This window comes from Crinia signifera, chromosome 3 (assembly GCF_055691185.1).
Source record: "Crinia signifera chromosome 3, ASM5569118v1, whole genome shotgun sequence".
Taxonomy (NCBI): Eukaryota; Metazoa; Chordata; class Amphibia; order Anura; family Myobatrachidae; genus Crinia; species Crinia signifera.
The window spans coordinates 327,552,015-327,579,594 of NC_139219.1; the positions used below are offsets into that span (position 1 = coordinate 327,552,015).

At 48.9% G+C, this 27,580-nt stretch overlaps 1 protein-coding gene across 2 annotated transcripts; it reads left to right on the plus strand.

Moving 5' to 3' along the window:
• The first annotated feature begins 12,744 nt into the window (after window positions 1-12,744).
• Window positions 12,745-27,353, plus strand: LOC146062814 (uncharacterized). Of its 2 annotated transcripts, XM_083174825.1 has the most exons (3): window positions 12,745-12,817; window positions 24,690-25,104; window positions 25,846-27,353. In XM_083174825.1, the coding sequence occupies exons 2-3, from the start codon at window positions 24,703-24,705 to the stop codon at window positions 27,202-27,204; spliced, it is 1,761 nt and encodes a 586-aa protein (XP_083030951.1). In that variant the 5' UTR covers window positions 12,745-12,817; window positions 24,690-24,702; the 3' UTR covers window positions 27,205-27,353. The 2 variants fall into 2 exon arrangements, with proteins under 2 accessions (XP_083030951.1, XP_083030950.1); XM_083174824.1 differs by lacking the exon at window positions 12,745-12,817 and having other exon boundaries at window positions 23,058-25,104.
• Window positions 27,354-27,580: the final 227 nt, after the last annotated feature.

Here is a 27,580-nt window from a genome sequence, read left to right on the forward strand (position 1 = left end):
CCGGGGCATTTTTTCAATCCGGGATTGAAAAATGCTCAATCCCGGGATTCCCGGGATTGGCATCCCTAATACAGTCCTGCTCCACACATACCCACCCCCACACCGGCCGACCCGCACATTTACTTACATTAGCGGGCGGGCGGCCGGGAGTGAGTTCGGAGGTGCACGGTGCCTCCAGGCTCGTGCACCTCCTTCTTAGCAGCCAGGCCGCAGTCCGGAAAGAAAGCGGGCGGGCAGAGGCAGGTGGGCGACGTGCGGAGGAGACTGGAAGGGGGCGTGCACAGCAGAAGGCTGCGCAGCGTGACCTCTACTGTCACGCTACGCATCGCCGCACGCAGGGGTCAGGATTCGGGAGCCGGGCAGCGTCTGAGCTAGTGCTCAGACGCTGCCCGGCATTAGAGTGCGCATGCACAGTCTAATCCCGAAAATCCTGGGATTGGATAATCCAATCCCGGGATTGAAATCCCAGACTTTTTTAGGCCAAATCCCGGGATCCCACCGATCCCGATCCCGGGATTGGCCACCCTAATATATATATATATATATTTCTGGATACCAGTATAGCCATCTGTCAAGACAGATACAATGTGCATTGTGAGAAATGTTACAACAGCTTGTGTACAGCAGGATTATTAACTAAACTCTTAACAGGATTTTAGTTCTCACTGCTATAATTCGCTGTATTGAGGTGTAAAGCACTCCTAGGGATTAATATCTTCTGCAAAATTTATGTGTACTCAGGATAAGAGCTAAGCAGCTAATAAGAAGAGACTCTTTTCCTTCCAATAATTGATGCAAATTGCATTGGTACTTCTGTAGTTTCACGGCGCCACCGCGCGCACAGTCTGTAACAGAAACTTGGCAGCCTGCCAGAGGCTCTGTTTCACTGTGCGCGTGCCGCTCTAGCTCTGTCTGACTGAGCTTGTGCCGCTCTAGCTGTATGTACACAGCGTAGCGGCCGGCCAGCAGCAGCAGCAGCAGCGCTGCCCAGGCGCTGACAGGTCAATGTCACTGTGGCACTTGTAGTTCCACAGTGAAATAGGCAGCGCCTGGGCACCGCTGACAACGGGGGTATGTTAAAGTGGACACCCCGGCACAGCGATGCCGGGGCTTCTAAACTGTACGCGAGATTCAGACGCAACTGCGTCTGAATCTCGAGTCACATAGATAGCCGCTAAGAAGCCGGAACCCTCAGTGCCACTAGTGGACGCCACAGCTGTGGACCGTGTAAATTCCACTATCCACGCCCACCCGAAGCGTGGCGAGCGCAGCGAGCCCCGCGAGGGGCGTCGGTACGCGTCCTACGACCTTAGGACAGGTGTCAACGTCCGCTCGCCACGCTTCGGGCTCGGTGCGTGGCGAGCGGACGCTGACACCTGTGAAGCCTGCGAGGGGACGCGGATAGCTGTGAAGGTATCCGCGTCCCCTCGCGGGGCTCGCTGCGCTAGCCACGCTTCGGGCTCGGTGGCTCGCTGCGCTCGCCATACTTTCTATTCTCAACTCCACGCCGACGTGGATAGTGGGGGTATGAAAAGGTCGTAGGACGCGTACCGCCGCCCCTCGCGGGGATCGCTGCGCTCGCCACGCTTCGGGTGGGCGTGGATAGTGAGGCTGATTCAGGAACACATTCACCTCAGTGTCTCATACAGGGCTACTGCTGACTGACTGACTACGCAAACTGCATAGCTCTCTGACTGACTACGTAATGCTGTCCGCGGGCGTCTAAGCCGAAGTGTCGGGAGTGTGAATTGAGACGCTAAAAGCATATCAAACCGCAATATAAGTTAGCGTCTACATTCGGGCCACCCCCTGTGGTAGCGATGTGCCAGGGTGTGCGATTTATAAGCCCTGTTTAGCCCTGTTTGTCTCCTTTTTACACTTCATTACATTTCAACTAAAGTGGCACGCGCGCAGCGCTACGCTACATCACGTTACACTATAACACTTTAGCTAGAGCGGCACGCGAGCCTCTGGCAGGCTGCCAAGTTTCTGTTACTTCCGGTGCCGTGAAACTACAGAAGTGCCATTGCCTTTATTGAAAGGGTTCATTGCAATACAATCAGTGACTGTTAAATGCATATCAGTCTTGTTTTGTGGTTAAATGTATTGTTGGAAATACCATACCAGTATTCTTGTCTAGTCCCTACACCCAGTTCAAGCCCCTTTCACATTGCAGCTTTGACACGGTATATTGCCGTTTTTTTACCATTTTAAAACGGGAACAGCTAAGGGAATCTGCAGGTAAGAGAGCGCCTGGCTGGGCAGCGCTGTTATACCCTGTTCTGTGACAGCAGTTATGTGGCTAAACATCCACTAGCCATTTGCATCACCATTGTGCTCTGGAACACCGAACATTTGGTCAACTCTCCTTGTGCACCTGCCATGTAACCTGGAACATGTGACCTGCTTTTTGGTCTGGAAACTGTGACAGGTATTTGCAGCCCACCAATAAGCAGTGATTTTTCAAAATTCAAAAATTAATTTATCGTCTCCATTTACCAAAAAGATTATTACCAGTGCAGCCGAGTTATACTGGCCCGGTGTGGTAATGGTTAAGTCGCAGCTATGCCGGGACATCCAGATGTGCACATTTTGTATCGTATTTTATTCTGTGTGTTTTCGTCTTTTCTAAAAACAAATCTATTTCTCTGGACTGTGTGGAATGTGGACACCGCCGGGTTCTGTATGACGGGAAGCGATGTCATCATTAATTGCAGTTGTCTCTCTCACTCAGTATGTACCATGATTGGGAGAAACTACAATCCGGGCGACATCTGTGTAATCCCTCGCAGACTCTCACTGACAAGTCCTGAGCGATGATCTCCCGTACAGATGTTCTAGATTCCCTTATGGAACAAAGCAAACACTCTCACATCTGCCCAGAGGCGACAATTCATTCCTGCGCTCATCCCTGTCCATCACCATCTCAGCATTCATCCACCAGGACTCCTTATATCAATTCCTCTCTGTAGTAATTCTGCCTAGCTTTGGATTTATTGTTTAATAGTTGAGAAGTGAGGACAATGACTGGGTTAAAGGGATTGCTAACTGTCAGTAAAAAATAAATGTACCTGTCAGTAAAAGAGTAGTAAGTAACTATTGTAATAATAATAACACACTGCATGGTGTCTCATGTCACATTCACTCAGATAAGGGCTACCATCTGCGTTTGTGGGGTCACTGCTAATGCAACAAACGGGGTACCCTTTCATGTATATTAGCCCACGCCCCACTTTTCCTTGTCCAAATCATGAATCTGCTGACACCCACAGCCAAATGTGGGCACAGAGGTAAGAGAGAGTGGTGGCCAACGTTGATTGGCTGAGAGAATTCTCTCAGCCAATCAAATGGGAGGCCGCTGATTGGCTAAAAGAATTCTCTCTGCCAATCAGTGTCTGGCCAGTCATTTCAAAATATTCAGCAGACGCATCCCATCCCGCTGCCCGGCAAAAAATAGGTGTATTCGTATACAGAAATACACCTATTTTTTAAACATTCGTAGGTACTTGTGGATTATCACGGCTCCCACGATGGCCATCGTATGCAAAAAAATCGCATCGCATGCGATCGCATACGATTTTTCACTGAAAAGCATCAAAATGCATTGGAATTAGTATGAAACATGTTCAATGGCCCCAAATGGCATTTTTGAGGCTGTAACACCCCCACTATCAACGCGAACCCGAAGCGTGGCGAGCGCAGCGAGCCCGCGAGGGGCAGCGGTACGCGTCCTACGACCTTTTCATACCCCCACTATCCACGTCGGCGTGGAGTTGAGAATAGAAAGTGTGGCGAGCGCAGCGAGCCCCGCGAGGGGACGCGGATACCTTCACAGGTATCCGTGTCCCCTCGCAGGCTTCACAGGTGTCCGCGTCCCCTCGCAGGGCTCGCCACGCTTCAGGTTCGCGTTGATAGTGGGGGTGATACAGCCTCAAAAATGCCATTTGGGGGCCATTGAACATGTTTAATACTAGTTCCAATGCATTTGGATGCTTTTCAGTGCAAAATCGTATGCGATCGCATGTGATTTTGACAAAAACTGCAAAAATCTGTAAAATATATATATATATATATATATGGCATGCGATGGCATGCGATGGGAGCCGTGATAATCCACAAGTACCCATTCGTATTTTCGGGATTCACTATCCCGAAAATATGGCAATTGGTATTGATGGGACATTCGTATTTGTATTTACAAATATGAATGAATACACCATTGAAAGAATACAACAGGTATCACCATTCAAAAGATTTACTAATTTACTAAGTGGCCCTATTGAAATTACGGCCGCTAATTAGCGGTAAACGGTCGTAATTGCCGGCCAAATATGCCTGGAAAATACACTTAATTTTCCTGACGTATTTGGCTTTAGCCTGCATGGATCAGTCATGACTAGGGGACCCCCGTATTTTAAGAACCAGCCCCAGGCCAAACCAGCCAGCAGGGTAATGTCACAGCCAGGGGACACTTATTATATAAGGTCCCGCGACCAAAACATTAACCCTTCCGAGCAGTCAGTCTGGGCAGGGGTCCTTGGGGGAGGTTGAAGCCTGGTGCTGTCCCCGGTACCGCTGGGCTGTGTGTACTGGGCTGATAAATGGTGTAAAAGTTAGAAAAACCATTGGGTTTTGCTGTGGAACTATGAGTCCCAGCAAGCCTGGAACGCATACTGGGACTCTTAGTTCCACAGCAAAACCAATAGTTAAATAAAAGCACACTGACACATGAAAAAATAAAGCTTTATTACATACATAGCCCACACATACTGATACTTACGCCGTTTAAAAAAAAAAAGTTTTATTTTTTTTACACACTGCAGCCTGCACGGATCTGACTGATCCATGCAGGCTGCCTGTACGAATTCGTATTAGCGGCCATATACGAATGAATACGACATCGGGGATTACAAAGCAGTCGTATTTCACTGCTTTGTAAATTACCCTCTGGAATATGAATTTGCATACCGCTAAAACAGCCGTATGAATTTGTATTCATTCGTATTAAGAATACAAAAAATCGCATTCATATTCTTAGTAAATCCCCCCCCCCCCCCGTAGTATCACCCGCTGACAACAGATGGCAGTGGTTTGGAGACACACAACACTGCAAAACCAGTTTGATTTTAAATCTCACCCAAGATCTTATAATATCTGTTTTTGTAAAAAAACAAACAATAAACAACAACGAATGATGGGCCACTTACTGTAGACCAATGGATCTAAACCTCGGTCCTCCCAGTACCCCCAACACTGCACGTTTTCCAGGTCACCCCAGTAGCGCACGCAGGGGGGGTTTCTGAGTACCCAGAAACCCCCTAGGAGTCTAAGGGCCCTCAGCTGAAAGCTGAGGGTCCCCTCTTTCCATGGATACAAGAATTGTAAAAATCGGCCCTTTGGGAACCGGAGATATCTGACTTCAAAGCAGTGGTCCCCATCCAAGCCTGTTAATTGCTCTTCCCAGTCAGATATTTCAGGTTCTGTCTGACTTAGAGTTTTTCTGAGGGTATATTCCAAAAGCTGGATCTCTCCCCCTTTCATGGACACTAGTAACTTGTCTCTACTGTTCCCAGAACCAGAGATATCAGCCTTCCAGCAGCTGGTTACTACTCCAGCTCCACACACCTGGTATGTAGTTTTATATACTCGTTGGCAGATTGCTCTGCCTCCTGAACACTGATCCCCTAGTCCTCAATACCATTTGGTAGGTGGGATTCTCTAGTTTTTAATTCCATTAAAATCTAAGAAATCTATTTCTGGGAACTGGAGATATCTGCAGTAAAGCAAGCTATCCTCCCACCAGAAAATTATGAATAATAAGCCCACTCCACTATACACCCCTCCTCTGCGTATTAAACATCCTCTACCACCCTGGAAGTTATGTATCAGGGCCCCTTTATTCAGCCCAATGCCCCCTTCTCCCACCCCATCTCCCACCATCTGTGCAGTAAAGGGGTAATTAGTGGAAATTACTGAGCCCTACATGCTGAGCGGTTTATATAACACCCCCTACCACCCGCGGGACATCAAAGATTACCCCACCCCTACCGCTGGAGGATCGGTAGGGGCCCCAATACATTGCTATGCCCAGTCGTCTACACTGCTGTTGACGCCCCTGTATGTATGTATGTATGTATATATATATATATATTTGTTTATTATTATTATTATTATTATTTATATACATTTGGTCTATCTATAATACTTTAACTGACCCGGTATACACTGGGTCACCTAAGTGTCCAAATCCGTGCTTTGCTCCGCCCCTCTGGAAACCCCCTTCTGAAAATCCTGCGTTTGCCACTGCACCCGGCAGTTGCACAGGTGCACTCATTATTCACTGACACATTTTAAAAGATCACAGGTGGAGCTAATTATTTCACCTATGATTCTGTGAGGAGACCTGGAAAACATGCACGTGTGTGGTCCTGAGGACCGATGTTGGGAACCACTGCTGTAGACCTGGGTTTACAAATGACAGTTAGGAGCTGATTGGCTGGCTGTTTATCACATCTGAGCAACATAAAAGAAGTGATGTTCTCTTTTAAAAAAGTGACTGTAGAGTTGATGTCACGGTGAGGAAACCATTAGCTCTGTACTTGTGACGGATACACAGTGTTCTGTTACAGAGCCGGACCATGAATCTCAGCCGTGACACCGTTCTGTAATCGGGGGCCATCATTAAATGACGGGGAGCAAAAGATCATCGATCCTGAGGCACTCGTCGGTTCCTGGTGCCTATTTCTGCCCAGACCTCCGTGTAAACAGCGAGCTTGGTTCATGAACCAAGCTCGCTGTTTACAGTACATCCTGAGAGAGCCACCGGGGGACTACGGCAGCCAGCACAAGTGAATCATTACCGAGCACAGCTGTAGCAGTCCGTGTCCAACAGAGAGGCGAGGACGGAGGGCGAGACGCAGCCTCTGGGACTCTGCACAAAATGAGGATAAAAAATGAAGATCAAAACAATAATACTTGGAAACGTGCATCAGAGTCTGCGGCAGGACAGTCGTACAACATAACTGTATACATAAACTCAACCAAGCATCCCTGTATTACTGCTCAGCTCCGGGGCCTGTATTTACCAATGGACGACCAGCCCTATTGATTTCTCACCGATGATGAGTTACCGGCGGCCGTAACACCACATTGGAATCGTATTTATTCATTATCTGTTCTAATAGAAAAGATCCAAAGCCGACCTTTTATAACTGCCCCTACAGATATGTCCTCATCCATCATTACTGGAGTCGCACCAAACAGCCTCTCTCTGTGCGCCGGGTCCCAGGACTCTGCTAGCGTCAAAAGTATTGTTTGCATCTTTTTAATCGAAAATGCATCTTAGTCGCAATGCAACGCGACTGTACCGCACCAGGAGACTGTGCAACTTTCATTGCTTATGCGACTGAGTCTCCGAATCTGCATACAAAGCAATGTGAAGCAGTGAGTTTTCCCACGCCGAGTTCCATTGTGCTTCATAATAAAAAGACTCAGTTGCACGTGGATATCACATATAAGATTAGTCAGCACAGTCACCTGGTTCATCCTAGTCACATTACATGGCAAAAGAGAAGGTATCTGGATGGATCACAGACAATGTCGACATACACTGGATCGGCATTGACCAAAGGTGGACACAAGCACTTTCACGCTTTACCATCCGCGCGGATGCCGGGAACAGCGCAGTACGCCAATCACAGCAGTAATGGAGCGAGGCAGCCGACCTGAAGCATGGCCAGCGAAGCATATGATCAGGCGTCGACAGGTGACATCAGAAAACATGAAAAATCTCATGTCTACTTTTTTTCCATGTCGACCGTATCAATGTGAAAATGTCATTCGACATACCGCATGTTGACTTCTTGTCAATGTTGAATGTAAATGTGGACCTTTTTCTGCACGTCGGCCTAGTGCATGTCGACATTTTGCCCGTGACCTATTAACTGTCTACCTAAAACAATGTCTGTGAGGTAATCCACACCCATAAAAGGGTGTGAGCTCCCTGGGGCAACAATGTCTAGTTCGAGAGTCACTGGGGCGACGACTAATGGTTGACAGTGACTAGGTCGGCACCTAAGAATGGTTGACATACCCTAGGCCAACATTTACAGACGGTCGACACGCACATGGCCGACATGAATAAGATCGATGTGAGTTTTTCACGTTTGTTTTTAAAGGTGGCGTTTCATACTTTACTATCCAAGTCGGTACACGGGCCCTCATTCTGTTTGAGTCGGACGGCTCAGTGTGCGGTCAGACAGCCGATGTTTGGTGTTTGCGCATGTACAGAGGCATTTCTGTGCATGTGCGAACGCCTTGCACGCCCGAACGTCCGAGTGAGATCCTTGCAGAAATTGATTGGTCGGACCCATACGAGCAGGGGGTGGAGAGCTGTGTAGAGCTGTTTGGGCTCATTACCATATGCGTACGCCCTGAAACCGCTGGGCTTACATATGGTAATGTGGACGTGACGCATGTGTGGGGGGTGGACATATGACATAGCCGGATGCCAGCTGCCCGCCCATATCACTGCTTTCATACGGAAAAATGTCCGAGTGGTCTGGAGCACTCGGAGCTGTCTGACCGCTCGGTCCATCATTCGATGGTCAGCGACCATCGGAGGATGGGGGAGGTTCCCACAGATGGGGAGGTGTCCACATGAAACATCCACTCACGGTCTGTACGCTCGGTGTCTTACCGCATTCGGACGGTGTGAGCGATCCGTATGGTAGGCGGGGCTAAGAACACTCGGTTTCTGCCCGAAATACGCATCCGTCCGAATCAACCAGAATAAGGGCCAGAGTCAGAATATATATTTGTGTGCCGAGCGCAGCAAGACACCGTACCCGAAGCATGGCGAGCACATGCGGCACACGTATACGGTGTTCATTTAGACATAGACACAAAAAAACGTGAAAAACTCATGTCGTCCTTATTTATCTCGACAATATCCATGTCTACCTGAAGCTTGTGTTGACCTAGGGTATCTCACCTAGTTACTGTGGACCATTAGTGGTTGACCTAGTGGCTGTGGAGCTGGACATTGTCTATCTGCCGTCCGCCAGGCATCTCTCGGCGCTGCACGGCGTAATGAGGCTGGATGTATGAGGACGCATCTAGGGGATGATTATGATTGGTTTGCAAAAGCAAGATCCTTCTTTAATGGACAAAACCATGCTGCACTGCAGGTGGGTTAGATGTAACAGGTGCAGAGAGAGTTAGATTTGGGTGGGGTATGTTCAAACTGAAATCTAAATTGCAGTGTAAAAATAAAGCAGCCAGTATTTACTCTGCACATAAACAAAATAACTCACCCAAATCTAATTCTCTCTGCCCCACCCGCAGTGCACATGGGCCCTTATTCTGATTTAGTCGGATGCCTCCAAGTCCGGTCGGATGGCCGATGTTTGGTATCTGCGCATGTGCGAACGCCTCGCACGTCTGAACACGGAGTGAGGTCCGTGCTGAAAAATATTGTACGGAACCATCCGAGCAGGGGGTGGAAAGGGGCCTGAAGGGCTGTTTGGGCTCATTACCATATGCGTACATGGGCGTTCCGTATGGTAATGCGGCCGTGACGGGTGGGTGGCGGACAGCTGACATAGCCGGATGCCAGCTGCCCGCCCATATCCCTGCTTTCGCACGGAGAAATGCCCGAGTGGTCTGGAGCACTCGGAGCTGGCTGACCGCTCGGTCCATCATTCGATGGTCGGCGACCATCGGAGGATGGGGGAGGTTCCAGAGGATGGGGGAGGTTCCCACAGATGGGGGAGGTGCTCACATGAAACATCCACTCGTGGTCCGTTCGCTCGGCGTCTTACCGCATTCGGACAGTGTGAGCGATCCGTAAGGTAGGCGGGGCTAAGAACACTCGGTTCCTGTCCGAAATACGCATCCGACCAAAACAACTAGAATAAGGGCCATGGTTTTGTCCATTAAATAAGGAGTTTGCTTTTGAAAAGCAACCAGAATCAGGCCCCTAGTGTACAGGTCATGTATATATGTAATTTAGCATATATTGCGCGTGCCGGTTATATTCCCAGCGAGAACGCATCCCGTACCTGTAAGCTGTAGATATTGCTGTGAATGTGTCGCACATATCTTATCACATATTCTTATACACTATAATGAAATATAACAGCCGGGGAATATTACACAAGTCATCCTAGGTAATAAATCCACCACGGTCGGTGACATATTTATGTGTCGGCGAACGGTCTGCGGCTGACGGGCTGACACATTCTTGGGTCGGATCTGTTGCTAATGGAGCAGAAATGGTCAGTTTCATGGATTTATTTATTGTAAAACTGTAGAACAAACTGTGTGAGCTCCAGCGATTGCCACATCCGCAGGATTAGTATATAGTGTATAGTGTATACTGAGCATCTTCTGTCCCGGGACAGTGTTTATAATGAAGGCACGGGCCAGCCAGGACGGACGACGCTCAACCTGAAATGACTTATATCTACTGTGTGCCGGCAATGGGGCGAACGCTGTGGGATGGGATCTGGGAATAAACAGGGGAGGCTCAGAGTATGCCATTAGCACCTGAATATGACATTTAATAATGTGTCGGGTGTCACACAAGTGGGAATTGCTTGCAGTAAACAGTAACCACATGATTTGTCCTGCAGGTGACATTGGGCCTTATTCTAGTTCACTCTTTCTGACAAAATCCTTCTTAGATGGACAAAACCATGTGCGCTGCAGGGGGGCAGATTTACTTGTGCAGAGAGAATTAGATTTGGATGGGGTTTTACTTCAAAGTGAGATCTATATTGCATTGTAAAAATAAAGCAGCTAGTATTTACCCTGCACAGAAACAAAATAACTCACCCAAATCGAAATCTTTCTGCACACGTTACATCTGCCCCACCTGCAGTGCACATGGTTTTGTCCATCTAAGAAGGATTTTGTCAGAAAGAGTGAACTAGAATAAGGCCCATTAAGGGGTAGTTTCAGTGCTGGGCGCAGACTGATAGCGACTACATCAGACTCACTGACTGCGAGACGGGCGACCATGGCACAAGTACCAACAGAAAGTACAATTTATAGCCCCACATTCACCTCTTGTTACTGACACAAGCAGATGGGTATGGGATATATACAATGGGGGCGATTTAAAGCCTCTCGTTAACCTGCGCTCAGTCAGTGATATTACATTTCGCTGAGAAGGTACCGATACGATGGACACTGATATAATACAATCTGCAATCGCTGCAGGAGGCTTCTCGCACCGGCTACCGGCTCCTGTCATCCGGTGGCTGCATCCTGAAGACGCAGCCCCGAATCACGTCCATGGCCGGCGGGCATCAGGGTTTTTTTATTAGACCTGATCGCAAATCCTATAGAGTAGCCTTACGGTTTGTTGCATACACACTAGGCCCATACACACTAGACAATATTGGTCACAATATCACTCAGAAATACCGCCTAAATCTAGCACATCTTCTTTATTTTTTCCCAAGTTCCTGTCCCTCGTTTTACATTGCACAATTGATGTGGTGACCGCAGGTGGCGACGTGGCCCGGCTTTGAGATACGAGGGTGGTTTAAGATAAGCAGAGATCTGGCCGACCAAGCGCGTCCACCACCGGCAGCCTACCAATGCCCTATTTACACAAAGGGATGTTATTACCACTGTAGAGTTAGGGTGTGCAATCCAGCCCCCCCCCCCCCCATGACATTGCCATCTCCATACGCATGTACAGACCCCCACCATTAGGGACAGGGACGAATTGACCATTGCATGAAAATAGTTTGATTTAAAAAAAAAATTCATATGATTTGCGCACGTGCAAAAAAGTGTGCCCACGCATACGCAAAAGAACCGCAACGTGGCTGGGATGGGGCACAACCGCTAGACCGCCATCAAAATGTTTACCATTCAATGGCAGCAAATGCCATCAAATGACAAAACTACTTACATCGAAGCAAAACATTGATGGTATTGAAACATTGCGATGCGATGTAAATACTATCAGACAACTATGGGACCCAAGATGCTCGTTGATGCAGCTATCATTTTCTGATCGCCGCGATGTGGTGATAAATGATAGTTATCGGGCATATGCTGTGACTAATGGATATCCCCCAGCCTCTGTAAGCTGCTGTTACCAACAGTGACTGCAAATACAGAGAAGTCTGGGGAATGCTGAGATTGTATCTGCTCCTGTCTGGGCCAGAGTTTGGCTCATTGCCTGCTGATGTCCCTTATAGGTGTCACTCCCCTGAGGGTGACCCAGCGCTGAGGTAAGGGGGGCACAGGGTGCATGTGCCTGGGAACACTCCACTAAGGCATACCTCCCAACTTTTCATGTCAAGAAATAGGGACACTCCTATAGGCCTACACGCCCGAAAAGGGGGCGTGGCGTATGCAAATGAGGGCGCGGCTTATGCTAATTAGCCGCGACCTCATTTTCATACGAGAATAGACGCTGTGCGCATGCGCACAGCGTCTATTCTACTACATTGGGGGGTCTCCCAACTGCCACCCCCCCGCAGCGGGACAATGCCTGCCGCGGGTGGGACGTCGGGACAGGACCCGAAAATCGGGACTGTCCCGACGGAATCGTGACAGTTGGGAGGTATGCTAAGGGCCCAAGTCCCCCAACACGACATTCTGCAGCTGCACAGACAGAGCTGTGCAGTGTGCACTGCGCACTGCGCAGGGAGAGGAGGGGAGGGGCGGAGCTGCACAGGGGGCGGAGCTGCACATGGCCCCGCCCTGACTACTGCCTGCCATGCACCAGGCGAGAGATAAGGAAGGAGGGAAGAGGCTGCAGGAGGAGCTGAGTGATCCCAGGGTGTGATGTGAGGTATCATGGAGGGGGCATTATTCTGTGTGCCCCCAGTCTGTACACTGCATATATATGTGTGTAGGTGTGACACTGTGATAGTCTTCTCTGTGTGACTGTGACCCTGTGCATGTGTGGCAGCCTGCTGTGTGTGTGACCCTATGTATGTGTGGCAGCCTGCTGTGTGTGTGACCCTATGTATGTGTGGCAGCCTGCTGTGAGTGTGACTCTCCATGTGTGGCAGCCTGCTGTGTGTGTGAACCTGTGCATGTGTGGCAGCCTGCTGTGTGTGTGACTCTCCATGTGTGTCAGCCTGCTGTGTGTGTGACCCTGTGCATGTGTGACAGCATGGTGTGAGTGTTACCCTGTGCATGTGTGGCAGCCTGCTGTAAGTGTGACCCTGTGCATGTGTGACAGCATGGTGTGAGTGTGACCCTATGCATGTGTGACAGCATGGTGTGAGTGTTACCCTGTGCATGTGTGACAGCATGGTGTGAGTGTGACCCTGTGCATGTGTGACAGCATGGTGTGAGTGTTACCCTGTGCATGTGTGGCAGTCTGCTGTAAGTGTGACCCTGTGCATGTGTGACAGCCTGCTGTAAGTGTGACCCTCCATGTGTGTCAGCCTGCTGTGTGTGTGACCCTGTGCATGTGTGGCAGCCTGCTGTGTGTGTGACCCTGTGCATGTGTGGCAGCCTGCTGTAAGTGTGACCCTGTGCATGTGTGGCAGCCTGCTGTAAGTGTGACCCTGATCATGTGTGGCAGCCTGCTGTAAGTGTGACTCTCCATGTGTGGCAGCCTGCTGTGTGTGTGACCCTGTGCATGTGTGGCAGCCTGCTGTAAGTGTGACCCTGTGCATGTGTGGCAGCCTGCTGTAAGTGTGACCCTGTGCATGTGTGGCAGCCTGCTGTAAGTGTGACCCTGTGCATGTGTGGCAGCCTGCTGTAAGTGTGACTCTCCATGTGTGGCAGCCTGCTGTGTGTGTGACCCTGTGCATGTGTGACAGCCTGCTGTGCGTGACCCTGTGCATGTGTGGCAGCCTGATGTCAGTGTGACTCTACATGTGTGACAGCCTGCTGTGTGTGACCCTATGCATGTGTGGCAGCCTGCTGTGCGAGTGACTCTGTGGGTGTGGCAGCCTGTTGTGCATGTTACTCTGCGGGTGTGGCAGCCTGCTGTGAGTGTGACCCTATGTATGTGTGACAGCCTGCTGTGAGTGTGACCCTATGTATGTGTGACAGCCTGCTGTGAGTGTGACCCTATGTATGTGTGACAGCATGCTGTGAGTGTGACCCTATATATGTGTGAGCATGCTGTGAGTGTGACCCTATGTATGTGTGACAGCAGGCTGTGAGTGTGACCCTATATATATGTGACAGCATGCTTTGAGTGTGACCCTATGTATGTGTGACAGCAGGCTGTGAGTGTGACCCTATGTATATGTGACAGCATGCTGTGAGTGTGACCCTATGTATGTGTGACAGCATGCTGTGAGTGTGACCCTATGTATGTGTGACAGCCTGCTGTGAGTGTGACCCTATGTATGTGTGACAGCATGCTGTGAGTGTGACCCTATGTATGTGTGACAGCATGCTGTGAGTGTGACCCTATGTATGTGTGACAGCAGGCTGTGAGTGTGACCCTATATATATGTGACAGCATGCTTTGAGTGTGACCCTATGTATGTGTGACAGCAGGCTGTGAGTGTGACCCTATGTATATGTGACAGCATGCTGTGAGTGTGACCCTATTAGGGTGACACATACCTCCCAACAGTCCCGATTTTAGCGGGACAGTCCCGATTATCAGGGCCTGTCCCGCTGTCCCTCCCGCGGCCGGCAGTGTCCCGCGATGAGGGGGGGCTGTTGGGAGTCCCCCCTGTCGGCTGCTAAGCAGCGGGGAATAAACGCTGTGCGCATGCGCACAGCGTCTATTCCCGCAGCCAGGGGGCTGGGGGCATGGCTAGAGGCTCACAGAGCCTCTGGGTCATGCCCCCATAGCGGCAAAATGGGGGCGTGGCCTCGCGGAAGAGCTGCGGTATAGGACATGCCCCCGAAATTAGGCCACACCCGGGAAATTTCGTCACACCTCCGGCGCGCATCGGCTGTGTCCCGCCTCCGGGAGCATCAAAGTTGGGAGGTATGGTGACCAACTCATCCCTTTAATCCGGGATACATATTAATTACACAGGTTCTGTGGCTGGCTTTCACCTGGTTTTAAACTGCCACAGAACCTGTGTAATTAATATGTGTCCCGGATTAAAGGGATGAGTTGGCCACCCTCACCCTATGTATGTGTGACAGCCTGCTGTGAGTGTGAACCTATGTATGTGTGACAGCCTGCTTTGAGTGTGACCCTATGTATGTGTGACAGCCTGCTGTGAGTGTGACCCTATGTATGTGTGACAGCCTGCTGTGAGTGTGAACCTATGTATGTGTGACAGCCTGCTGTGAGTGTGACCCTATGTATGTGTGACAGCCTGCTGTGAGTGTGACCCTATGTATGTGTGACATCCTGCTGTGAGTGTGACCCTATGTATGTGTGACAGCCTGCTGTGAGTGTGACCCTATGTATGTGTGACAGCCTGCTGTGAGTGTGACCCTATGTATGTGTGACAGCATGCTGTGAGTGTGACCCTATGTATGTGTGACAGCCTGCTGTGAGTGTGACCCTATGTATGTGTGACAGCATGCTGTGAGTGTGACCCTATGTATGTGTGACAGCCTGCTGTGAGTGTGACCCTATGTATGTGTGACAGCATGCTGTGAGTGTAACCCTATTTATGTGTGACAGTCTGCTGTGAGTGTGACCCTATGTATGTGTGACAGCCTGCTGTGAGTGTGACCCTATGTATGTGTGACAGCATGCTGTGAGTGTGACCCTATGTATGTGTGACAGCATGCTGTGAGTGTGACCCTATGTATGTGTGACAGCATGCTGTGAGTGTGACCCTATGTATGTGTGACAGCAGGCTGTGAGTGTGACCCTATGTATGTGTGACAGCCTGCTGTGAGTGTGACCCTATGTATGTGTGACAGCATGCTGTGAGTGTGACCCTATGTATGTGTGACAGCCTGCTGTGAGTGTGACCCTATGTATGTGTGAATGGATTTGTATAAAATGTACAGTATGTAATAAAGTTCTACAATTCTGTGTGTGTCGTTATTTTAACATTCTTTTTACAGGTGAACTAAAGTCTAAGGTGGCCCATTAATGCCCCGCATGCTGGGACTTGTGGTTTGCCAAGTCCCTGCATGCAGGGGAGGCCTTCTGGAACTTGTAGATTTACTGTAAAAAGCAATGTTTTCTCTTTCAATGGTCCTGGTGACACAGCTCAACACTGGGATGTAGGAGGGTCCGAAGGAGCCAGGCACCTATCCTAAAGCTTTAGAGGGTAGGCTCCTCCCCTACTGCATCCCTGGACTCTTCAGTTCGTGTTAGGTGCCCACTGGAGTGGGTGCTATTCTAAAGGGCTGCAGGAGCAGCCGAAGAATTAGAGTAGTTAGGGAATTTTTATTGTTTTATTAACTTTTACCCTAGCTAGGTAGGCACAGTGTGAGGATTCTCATAGTGAATCCTCACACTGCTAGCGCAGCAGGAGCTGACAGAAGCGCGTCCTGTCAGCTCACTGTGCACAGGGAAGACACTGTCTGGTCTCCCTGTGCAGCGCTTACAGCCTCTTCTAAGAGGCTGCCTGGGCTCCGGAGTATCCTGAAACCGGCTCCACATTTAGGTGGGGATCATGGGGGACAGGCGCTCCGTGATGGCGGCGGCCATTTTATGCGGAGCTTACACGCTGAGCTCCTATATGAGAGGACAGCAGCGTTGTGACAGGCATGTTCCAAGTGATCCCCAGTCGAGGGGGAGACACTGGAACTAGGAAATCCTACCTAAGGAGCGGCTGGCTGGGGGTGGTTGGCGCCAAGAGGTCACGGACCCCGCAGCAGCAGGGACTTGTGGTCTCTTCCTTCACTCTGACTTTGGCGCCTTTCAGAACGCTTGCAGCGGAGCTGAGCTGGCTTACTGATCCTGGCAGAGTGACTTGGATTTCCTGGGCATCGCTTCCCCGCAGTTGAAACCAACAGACAGCTAAGTGACTGGGTGCATTGCCTCTGTATAAACGCTTGTACATTGTTTGCACTGTGTATACTGATAGATATACATTTATCACTTGCATCATGTCTGAGCATCAGGCTGTGGTTTTGGGGGAGGGAGCCCTTAGTGCACTGAGCGCGTGCAATGTTTGCACACAAAAGTTTGTCCCTGAGCAGATGGCCAAGGGGGGCTTATGTATTACTTGCGCTGATGTGAGGCCCATGGGCATTGAACCCCATAGGGCAGAGCAGATGGAACCTGCGTGGGCCAGGGCCCTAGGCAGGTCAGTAAACGCTTTGGTGCAGCTTCTGGACAGGCAGAGTGATGGGCTGGTAGAATCACAGAGACCTATGCCATCATCTCAGCAGTCGTCTGGCTCCTTACCTCTTACCCAGGCAGATCCTGCGCTGATTCAGGTGATGCAGGATACTGCTAAAGGGATTAACAGGTTCAGTGAAATGCTGGACAGAATGGATGATGTTGCAGGGACCCCTAGAAGGTCTTATGCTTTGCCTACTGTGGTAGATGAGGAGGAGGGAGAATATACTGACATCCCCTGGGATCAGGGTGATGATTTGGAAGAGACCTCTGCTGCTGGTATAGAGGATCTCATTGTAGCTGTAAAGCAGGCTTCAAAGCTGTCTGTGGAGGATAAGACTCCTGTGAAAGGTGTTTTTAAGCGACAGCGGAAGGAGGCTGTTACTTTTCCTTCAGATGAGGGGTTACAGGAATTGTTAGAAGGGGCTTGGAAAACTCCTGATAAGAGGCTACAGATGCCTAAGCGATTCCTTAGTCTGTACCCCATGCCAGAGTCTCATGCGGAGCTCTGGGAAAAGGTCCCAGTTGTGGACGCTTCAGTGGCACGTTTGTCCAAGGCTACTGTGTTACCAGTACAGGGCGGTGCAGCTTTCAAAGATTCTGTGGATAAAAAGCTGGAGGGTAACCTCAAGGCTATCTTTGAAGGGGTGGGGTTTACCTTACGGCCCCTTATTGCTTCAGCCTGGGTCTCTAAGGCCATGATAGAGTGGGCTGGTGATTTATGCACCATGCTGCAGGCTGATCCTGGTGCGTTGCTGCTTGCAGAAAAGATTAAGGCTGCTGCAGAATATGCAGTGGAAGCAGAGGAGGAAGCTATTAAAATGGCGACCAGAGTGTCCACAGTCTCCATTAATGCCAGGAGAGTGCTTTGGCTTAAAGCCTGGGAAGCAGACAATGAGTCCAAGAAGGCTCTGGAAACATTAGCCTTCAAAGGAAAGGTACTCTTTGGTACTGAATTAGAGGAGATTATAAAACAGGCCACGGGCGTCAAAGGTACATTTCTGCCGGCCTCCTCAGCAAAGCAGACGTCCAGATTTTCTGCTTTTAGGCCGTCCTTTCGGCCCTCCCCTAGAGGTGGTGCGTCCTTTCGAGGACAGTCCTTCAGGGGAAAGTTTCAGGCCTCTAGGGGCAAAACTCAAAAGTCCAAGTTTGGCTCCTTCCATAAGAAGCCTGCCTCCAAAGGAGAGGACAAACCCTCCGCATGACTGTCAGGGGATAGGCCCGACAGTGATAAAGGTGGGGGGGCGTCTCACACATTTCAGGGACGCATGGGCTTCTCTAGACCAGGATTCCTGGGTCTTAGAGATTATTACCCAGGGTTACAAAATCCCTTTCAGAGGGTTGCCTCCGAAGAGGTTCATACCCACACCAGTGCCGAAACAGGCGCTCCTTCGCACAGCTCTTATGAGAGCGGCTCATTCCCTTTTGGAAAAAGGGGTGGTTATTCCGGTTCCCAGGGCAGAGTGGAAGAAAGGCTTTTACTCCACGCTGTTCCTGGTGCCCAAACCAGATCGGTCTTTTAGACCAATACTAAACTTGAAATCCTTAAATGTCCATCTATGGGTAGACCATTTCAAAATGGAGTCTTTAAGGTCAGTACTCCTGAGTCTGGACCAGGGAGAATTTTTGGCGTCCATGGATGTCCAGGACGCATATCTGCACGTTCCCATCCATCCGGAACATCAGACCCTGTTGAGGTTTGCTATAGGAAACCTGCATTTACAATTCCGGGCGTTACCCTTTGGGCTAGCGACCGCGCCAAGGGTATTCACAAAGATAATGTCAGTGATGGCGGCGGTGCTGAGGCTCAGAGGAATCACAGTAATACCCTATTTGGACGATCTCCTGTTCAAAGCAGGGTCAGCAGCCATGCTGCAGAGTCACTTGGCAGAGGCCATCAGTTTTTTGCAGGCTCACGGCTGGATTTTAAATTTACAAAAATCTCAGTTGGTACCATCACAGAGGCTTCAATTCTTGGGAGTCATACTGGATACCCATCTCCATCGGGTTTTTCTCCCAGAGGTAAAGGCCAGGGATCTGGTTAGTGATGGGAAATCTAGTTCGTTTTGGTGACTAGTTCATTCTGATCTAGTTCACCCAAAAGATTAGATCAGAAGATTAGTTCATCTAGTTCATTTAGTTCATTATTCCATCACTGACTCAGAGACTGAGAGGAGTGCATGGATCCAGATGAACTAGACTAGATTATGACACACAGAGCAGGCATTGTAATACTAGCTCATTGTAGGAGTTATAGTCTTGTTAGAGTGATCATATACTGTATGTTTAATAAATCAGATTATTTTCTATTTTAGAAAAGCAATTAGTTATACAGCACCCTTCTAGTGACATGCTTATTGTTTAGCTCTGCAATATTAATCCCATTGAGGTTATTATTTTACCTTCCATAATATGCAAGTAAAATACCCAAATTCAGAGTTTTTTAATAAGTCAATTTTTTTCTGCTTTTAAAATACAGTAATTAGAAAAAATCATGTCCCCTTGCCCCAATTTAGCTGACATTAGAGAGAGATAAAGTAGAGACTTTGCAAAGTAACCAGTTGCTGATTGGTTGCTAGGGGCAACTGCTCCACTGTATGCATCATGAAGGTTCATACACATCCATCTCTGACTGTAATGTGGAGTAAACAGAGCTACTACAGTATACTGTATGACATGCAGCAGCCAGCACTGTGTCTGTGGCTGCATACACACAATACATATGCCTGAGCACAGCAGTGCCACACATGGTAGCTCACAGGTACTGTACAGTCTCATTATGGTGTATAGTCAGAGATTAGTTCAGGGATCTGTATGATCAGTGAACTAATTGAACTACTGAGCTATTTGCAGGACTCATGAGTCATCAGGACAATGTAGTTCATTTGGATCCGCAGAGTCCAGACTCCAGACCATGTGTGAGCTCAGCACTGCCATCTTTGGCAGCTACCATGTACTGCCTCCTGTGTATTGCATGAGAGCTGATAACATGGCTGCTGCAGAAGCTCCTACACAGATCCCAGCAGAAGATTTAGCACAGCAGTATGCTCAGGACCCAGTACCAGCAGCAGCAGCAGTAAGTGCTTGGACATCTGAACTAATCATATAATGATAGTATCACAGAAAGGTGAGCAGCATGAGCACACATGCTCACTCACAGACACACCACACAACTTTGTCTAGGCAGTGCATATTTTTATTTTATTAGATCTGTATTTGCTGGGCTTTGTTGTACTTTTAACTTTAGATACAGGAAGGAAAGATCCAGTAAATGAGCCTTGGATCTGCTGGGCTCTGTCTGTCTGTGTGTTACACCTCCCACTTGCTTTACTTCCTGGTGAACTAAATGAACTAATCTTTGCCAGAGCAGTGATCTGAACGATTTAGTTCACTTTGAAGATTAGTTCATTTTGAACTAATCATTCACGAACTACCCATCACTAGATCTGGTCACTCTAGTGCAGGAGATTCTCAGAGCTCCGAGCTTGTCAGTATGGAGGTGCCTCAAGCTCCTGGGGAAAATGGTGGCGTCATTCGAGACGCTTCAATTTGCCAGGTTCCACTCTCGGGTGTTCCAATGGAACATTTTGTCAGCTTGGTCAGGAAACACTCTGACCATGAAGGTGGAGAGGATAGTGCTGTCTTCGGACACTCGAGACTCCTTGAAATGGTGGACAGAAGTAGATTCCCTTCAGTGGGGTCGGTCATTACAGACCTGGGACTGGTTGGTAGTAACTACCGACGCCAGTCTCAGGGGCTGGGGGGCAGTAGTCCTGGATCTCAGGCTGCAGGGCCTTTGGACGGCAGAGGAATCAGCATTACCAATCAACATCTTGGAGCTGAGGGCTGTCTGGAAAGTGATTTCCTTGGCGGGAGACAGGTTACGGAACCTCCCTTTGAGGATTCAGACCGACAATGCCACAGCTGTGGCGTATCTGAATCACCAGGGAGGTACACGCAGCAGATTGGCCATGTGGGAGGTGTCCAGAATCTTCCTATGGGCGGAACAGAATGTTCCTGCGGTATCGGCTATATTCATTCCAGGAGTGGAGAATATAGAAGCAGACTTCCTGAGCAGGGAGGAGCTCAAGGAAGGAGAATGGAGCTTACACCCTCAGGTGTTTCACCAGATCACTGTGATGTGGGGAACTCCGGATGTGGACCTGATGGCATATAGGTTCAACCATCAGGTGCCCAGGTTTTATGCCAGAACGAGAGATCCGCTAGCAGAGGCAGTGGATGCCATGACTACTCAGTGGCAGGGAGATCTTCTTTATGCATTTCCTCCGGTTCCAATGTTAGCGAGACTTTTGAAAAGGATACAGGACCAGAAGGTTCCGGTGATTCTTGTGGCCCCAGATTGGCCAAGGAGGTCCTGGTACTCGAGGCTTCAGAGGTTGTCTGTGGACTCATGGCGTCTACCTCCGAGACCAGATCTACTAAGACAAGGCCCATTCAGTCACCTGGATTCCGATCGATTGATTTTGACGGCATGGCTATTGAAGCCGCCATTTTGAAAAGGAAAGGGCTTTCTGACGCAGTAGTGCAGACTATGATAAAAGCCAGGAAGGCTGTATCCTCGGCAAATTATTATAGAGTCTGGAAGACGTACATCAGATGGTGTGAGAGGCGAAAGGTTCACACATCTCACTTCAAGTTATCAAGAATGTTGGAATTCTTACAAGATGGGTTTTCATCGGGCCTAAGCCTTCAATCATTGAAGGTGCAGATTTCGGCCTTATCCATCTATTTCCAAAAAAGAGTAGCCATTTTGCCGGAGATTCAAACTTTTTTACAAGGGGTATCCAGACTAAAACCCCCTTACAAGCAACCAGTAGCACCTGGGGATCTGTCACTGGTTTTGGATTGCCTTCAGAAGGCACCTTTTGAACCTTTAAGGTTGGCTGACTTTAAGTTTCTCACGTGGAAACTAGTGTTTTTGTTAGCAGTAGCATCAGCTAAAAGAGTGTCAGAGATGGGAGCCTTGTCATGCAAATCTCCCTTCTTAATTTTTCATGATGACAGGGCTGTTCTGAGAACAGTACCTCAGTTTTTACCGAAGGTAGTCTCTGCCTTCCATTTAAATCAGGAGATAGTTCTACCTGTGTTTCAACCCCCAGAGGGTTCTAAGAAAAGGGACAAGTTGAAAACTTTGGATGTTGTGCGTGCTTTACGCATATATGTGGACAGAGTGAAGAGTGTCAGAAAGACTGACACATTATTGGTACTGTATGACGTACACAAAATTGGTTGGCCTGCTTCTAAGCAGACTATTGCTAGGTGGTTGCGTTCTGTGATAGCTTTTGCATATACCAAAGTGGGTAGGCCTGTGCCGGCCAGAATTAATGCGCATACCACCAGGTCAGTTGCCACCTCTTGGGCGGTTCGACATGGGGCCACAGCTGAGCAGGTTTGCAGAGCTGCCACTTGGTCATCTGTTCACACATTTGCCAAATTCTATAGATTCCATGAGTTCGCGTCGGAGGACGCGTCATTCGGGCGAGCAGTGCTGAGAGCTGCAGACCTGAGCGTACCCTCCCAAAGGACCGGCTCTGGAACGTCCCAGTGTTGAGCTGTGTCACCAGGACCATTGAAAGAGAAAAAGGGATTTTTGTAAGAACTTACCGTTCGAATCCCTTTCTCTGATATGGTCCTGGTGACACAGCGATCCCTCCCTTACGCTCAGTAAGTATGCCAGAAGTTTCATGATGTTCATGTTAAAATGGTTAAACTTAACAGTTTCTGTTATAAAATGTGCATATAATATGTGCAGGCGTTTGTACTGAGTTAATGTATTCCAGTGGCTTTGAAAGATTGAACTGAAGAGTCCAGGGATGCAGTAGGGGAGGAGCCTACCCTCTAAAGCTTTAGGATAGGTGCCTGGCTCCTTCGGACCCTCCTACATCCCAGTGTTGAGCTGTGTCACCAGGACCATATCAGAGAAAGGGATTCGAACGGTAAGTTCTTACAAAAATCCCTTTTTTTTGTTTTTTTTTATCCAATTTTACACCCATTTTATCTCCCCTTCGTCCCCCCGCCCAGGGACGCCGGGGACAGCGATGGGCTTCAGCCAGTCCACACTCCCCCAGGTACTGAACAGCCAGGATGAGCATGGTTCCAAAATAAGGGAGACCTCCAGTTTTTTTGTCCCCCATATTTTGAAACCAGGACCGTTCCAAGAGCCCGGTGCTGCTTAAATACAGGGGAACCCCACGATTTTTTCCCCTGTATTCGGGGAACCAGGACTGGCTCAATGAGCCTGTGGCTGGTTATGCACAACTCTTGTTTTTTTTTTATTTTTACATGTACACACTTTTTTTAGACAGAACCATGCACAGATCACACGGATCTCACTGATCTGTACACGAACCTCACTGATCTGAATGCGGATGTCACTGATCTGTGCGCGGATCTCACTAATCTGTGCGCGGATGTCACTGATCTGTGCGCAGATGTCACTGATCTGTGCGCGGCTCTTTCTGATCTGTGCGCGGATCTCACTGATCTCTGCGCGGGTCTCACTGATCTGTGCACGGATCTCACTGATCTGTACAGGGATCTCACTGATCTGTACACGGATGTCACTGATCTGTGCATGGTTCTGTCAAACTCGCCAGCCTGGACCTGGTCTATTTTTTGTGCGATTTTTGTTATTGTTCACCAAAAATCGCACCCTATTACAATTGCGATTTTGATTCTATGATTAAACATGTGGATGTGATTTGTAATTATGCGATTTTTAAGACATGTCAAAACGTGCGATTTTTCTGTGAAACGTGCAAATGAAATCACATTTCGCACCCTATTACATGTGCGATTTTTAGAAAACGTGCGATTTTGGCCATTTCTGTGTAAAAATTCGCACATGTTTTAAAAATCGCACCCTATTACATTTTGCTCCAGGTTTGCAATTGAGCACGTATTTAAACCCACATTTTTATTTCGGGGGTCACACTTTATATGGGGATCATTCGCCCATCGTTGCAAAGGCAATGCAGTCAATTTACCGCTGGTCAAAATACCGATAACCATTGGAATTCCAACACGTTCATTATGCCGTCATCATCAAAATGACGACATTATGGGGGTATTTAATGTTGGTCACGACTGTCAGGCTGGCACGACAGGATTCAATGTCCCGCCTGCCGAGCGTTGAGAAGGGGGCGTGGCCACAAGAAGCGCCTGTGGCCGAGAGCTCGTCAATTCCCGGCCGTTCTCGGCAGAACGTGCTCGACTGCTTGTGAAGTCCGCACGTTCTGCCGAAATCCCTGTCCAATGCTATCGGTGAAGACAGCATTGAATAGGGTCCTGCCACCATCTCCCCTGTCGTAATTGTAATAGTGTGCCAAGCGCACTTATATGGTCGACATGGACACTCCCCCAAAAAGTCAACCTTTTGAATGTTGGGAAATCATCAGATTTTCTGCACATTGCGCTGGACCCGTTGTGTGCGCCATCTAATTTTGACTTTTTATTACAGAGGCAGGCCTGTAATGGAGTTCTTGAAGAGTTTCATTGAGCTGTACCGGGCACATCCGTGTCTCTGGAACGTGTATTCGCCGGTTTACAGAGACATGCGGGAAAGGTCCGCTGCCCTGAAGACTTTAGTGGCCCTGAGCAGGCAATCCGGGCACCCTACTGCTGACGAGACCTGGGTGAAAAAGAAAATCCACAATATCCGTACGGTGTGGCTGAAAGAGCTGAAAAAGGTGGAACAATCGAAGTCCGGAGCCGATGAGGTCTATGTGCCCCGACTGTGGTACTATGACCACTTGAAGTTCTTAGCAGACCACCAGGCGATAAGAGCATCCGCTAACGGCTATTCACTGGTAGATCCACCAGTGGGGCCTTCCAGCGAGTTGGAGGGTGGCATGGAAGGAGCCATAGGCAGCTTGGTAAGTACTGCGGAAATCATTCTGTAACAGAACATCAGGGACCCCTGGTGTATGATGTGTGGCCCCTTATGTATGAGTCACAGAGTCGCAATCATGAAAGCCTACATATGGCACCAACAGTATCCAGTTGTACGTAAAACAAATATTTCATGTGTTGTATATGGGGAAATAAACCCCACATCCAGCTAGGCATGGGGTTAGCGGTAATGAGTGAGCGCCTCGCTGTGTAGCGTAACGCTTGCGCAATATCACAAATATTTTGCATCGCCGGCAGGATTACAAGTGATGCTGAATTAGGCCCATGATGCACCAATATCTCATGATCCACATTAATGAATTCATAATTAGCGTTCACAGTAACCACTAGAACAATGCTGAAACAAAGCTAAGGACTGTTGTGGGGGGCTACGGCCTTATTTCGACATGTTCCCCATCAATGGCTCTCCCACGATTTGGAAAATTCGACTTTTCCTTGAAACGACATGCAAAACAGATGCGTTCTCCTACATGTGTCCTCAAATTGGGTCGAATAGCCCTGTTTGGTGCGCCACTGGTATTATAGGTCGATACCAATATACCGACATGGCAGCGGTCGACACCTAAAAATGTGAACAGAAGTTTTTCATAAATCTGATGCATGGAGCAATAATCCCTGGGGAGTGAGGACATGTTGAAGGGAACTGCATGGAATAAATAATAATAGGTTTTTAATAAATAACCAATTGCTTTTTACCCTTCTAGCTGACATATGCTGAGACTACATCATCATCGTACGGAGAGGTTACCCCTGGTGTGACCCAATTACAAGAAAATGTACTTCCCCAGACCTCACATATGAGGTCCAACAGAAGGCCAAGTCCAAGCGGAGGTGATGATCCATTGACACAAGCAGTACCTAGTCAAGCTCGAAGATTGCTCAATGCTCCGGTGGATGAATGCGACGCCATAGGAATGAGCTGGGCGGCAAAACTGAGACGTGTGGACGAGAAACATCGCTACAACACAGAGAGGCTCATAAACGAGGTGTTGCATAGGGCCAAGTTAGGGGACATCGACGACTTGCCAGTTTTATCCTCTCGGGTTTGTCATAGGCCGCAGTCTGAGAGCCTTCATAGGCCGCAGCCTGGGGGCTTTCATAGGCGGCAGCCTGAGGTTCTTCATAGGCCGCAACCTAATGGCTTTCATAGGCCGCAGTCTGAGAGCCTTCATAGGCTGCAGTCTGAGGGCCTTCATAGGCCACAGAATCAGGGCCTTCATAGGCCACAGGATGAGGGCCTTCATAGGCCACAGAATCAGGGCCTTCATAGGCCACAGGATGAGGGCCTTCATAGGCTGCAGTCTGAGGGCCTTCATAGGCCACAGAATCAGGGCCTTCATAGGCCACAGGATGAGGGCCTTCATAGGCCACAGAATCAGGGCCTTCATAGGCCACAGGATGAGGGCCTTCATAGGCCGCAGAATCAGGGCCTTCATAGGCCACAGAATCAGGGCCTTCATAGGCCACAGGATGAGGGCCTTCATAGGCCACAGAATCAGGGCCTTCATAGGCCACAGGATGAGGGCCTTCATAGGCCGCAGAATCAGGGCCTTCATAGGCCACAGAATCAGGGCCTTCATAGGCCACAGGATGAGGGCCTTCATAGGCCACAGAATCAGGGCCTTCATAGGCCACAGGATGAGGGCCTTCATAGGCCGCAGAATCAGGGCCTTCATAGGCCACAGAATCAGGGCCTTCATAGGCCACAGGATGAGGGCCTTCATAGTCCACAGAATCAGGGCCTTCATAGGCCACAGGATGAGGGCCTTCATAGGCCGCAGAATCAGGGCCTTCATAGGCCACAGGATGAGGGCCTTCATAGGCCGCAGAATCAGGGCCTTCATAGGCCACAGGATGAGGGCCTTCATAGGCCACAGGATCAGGGCCTTCCTATGCCGCAGTCTCAGAGCTGCTATGATATCATGCCTCCGGTGCCCTATCAAACACCAATAAAGGGCAGTTATTCCCGGTCAACTCCTATTTTCCCCAGAACATCCACACCCATCTATGGTCATGTAGATAGAAAGAAGCCGGCAATTCCCGCTCAGCCCCACACCAATTAAGAGGGTACCTAAACCCGACCCATTCAGTTAGAAAAATATTAAATTGTTATAATCTGTTAAGTATTAATACTGTTAAGTCATTTTTGAACGTTATACATATGTCTATTTTTACATACTAATGTTAATTGTTTTATTAATTTTATTGCTCATTGAATGAATACAGTTATCGAAAAACATAAGAGTTCTTCTAATTGCTTACTGTAAAGAGTTCCCCTTCCAGTGCGGGAGTGGGGGGGACAGGTGCTGGGAATTAGGAAGCCCAGAGCTTGGTTGGATGCAGTGGTAGAGAATTAAGTATCTCACTGTGACCAAGACATTGCTCTGCTGGGATGGAACTTCTGACACGCGTGTAATGGACTGCCATATTGTACCAGCT

Excerpts from the sequence above, each read along its gene's own strand:
- LOC146062814 (XM_083174824.1), top strand. The coding sequence starts at position 24,610 with ATGTTGGGAAATCATCAGATTTTCTGCACATTGCGCTGGACCCGTTGT. Across the intron at positions 25,105-25,845 it reads AAGGAGCCATAGGCAGCTTG|CTGACATATGCTGAGACTAC; the intron begins GTAAGTACTGCG and ends TTACCCTTCTAG.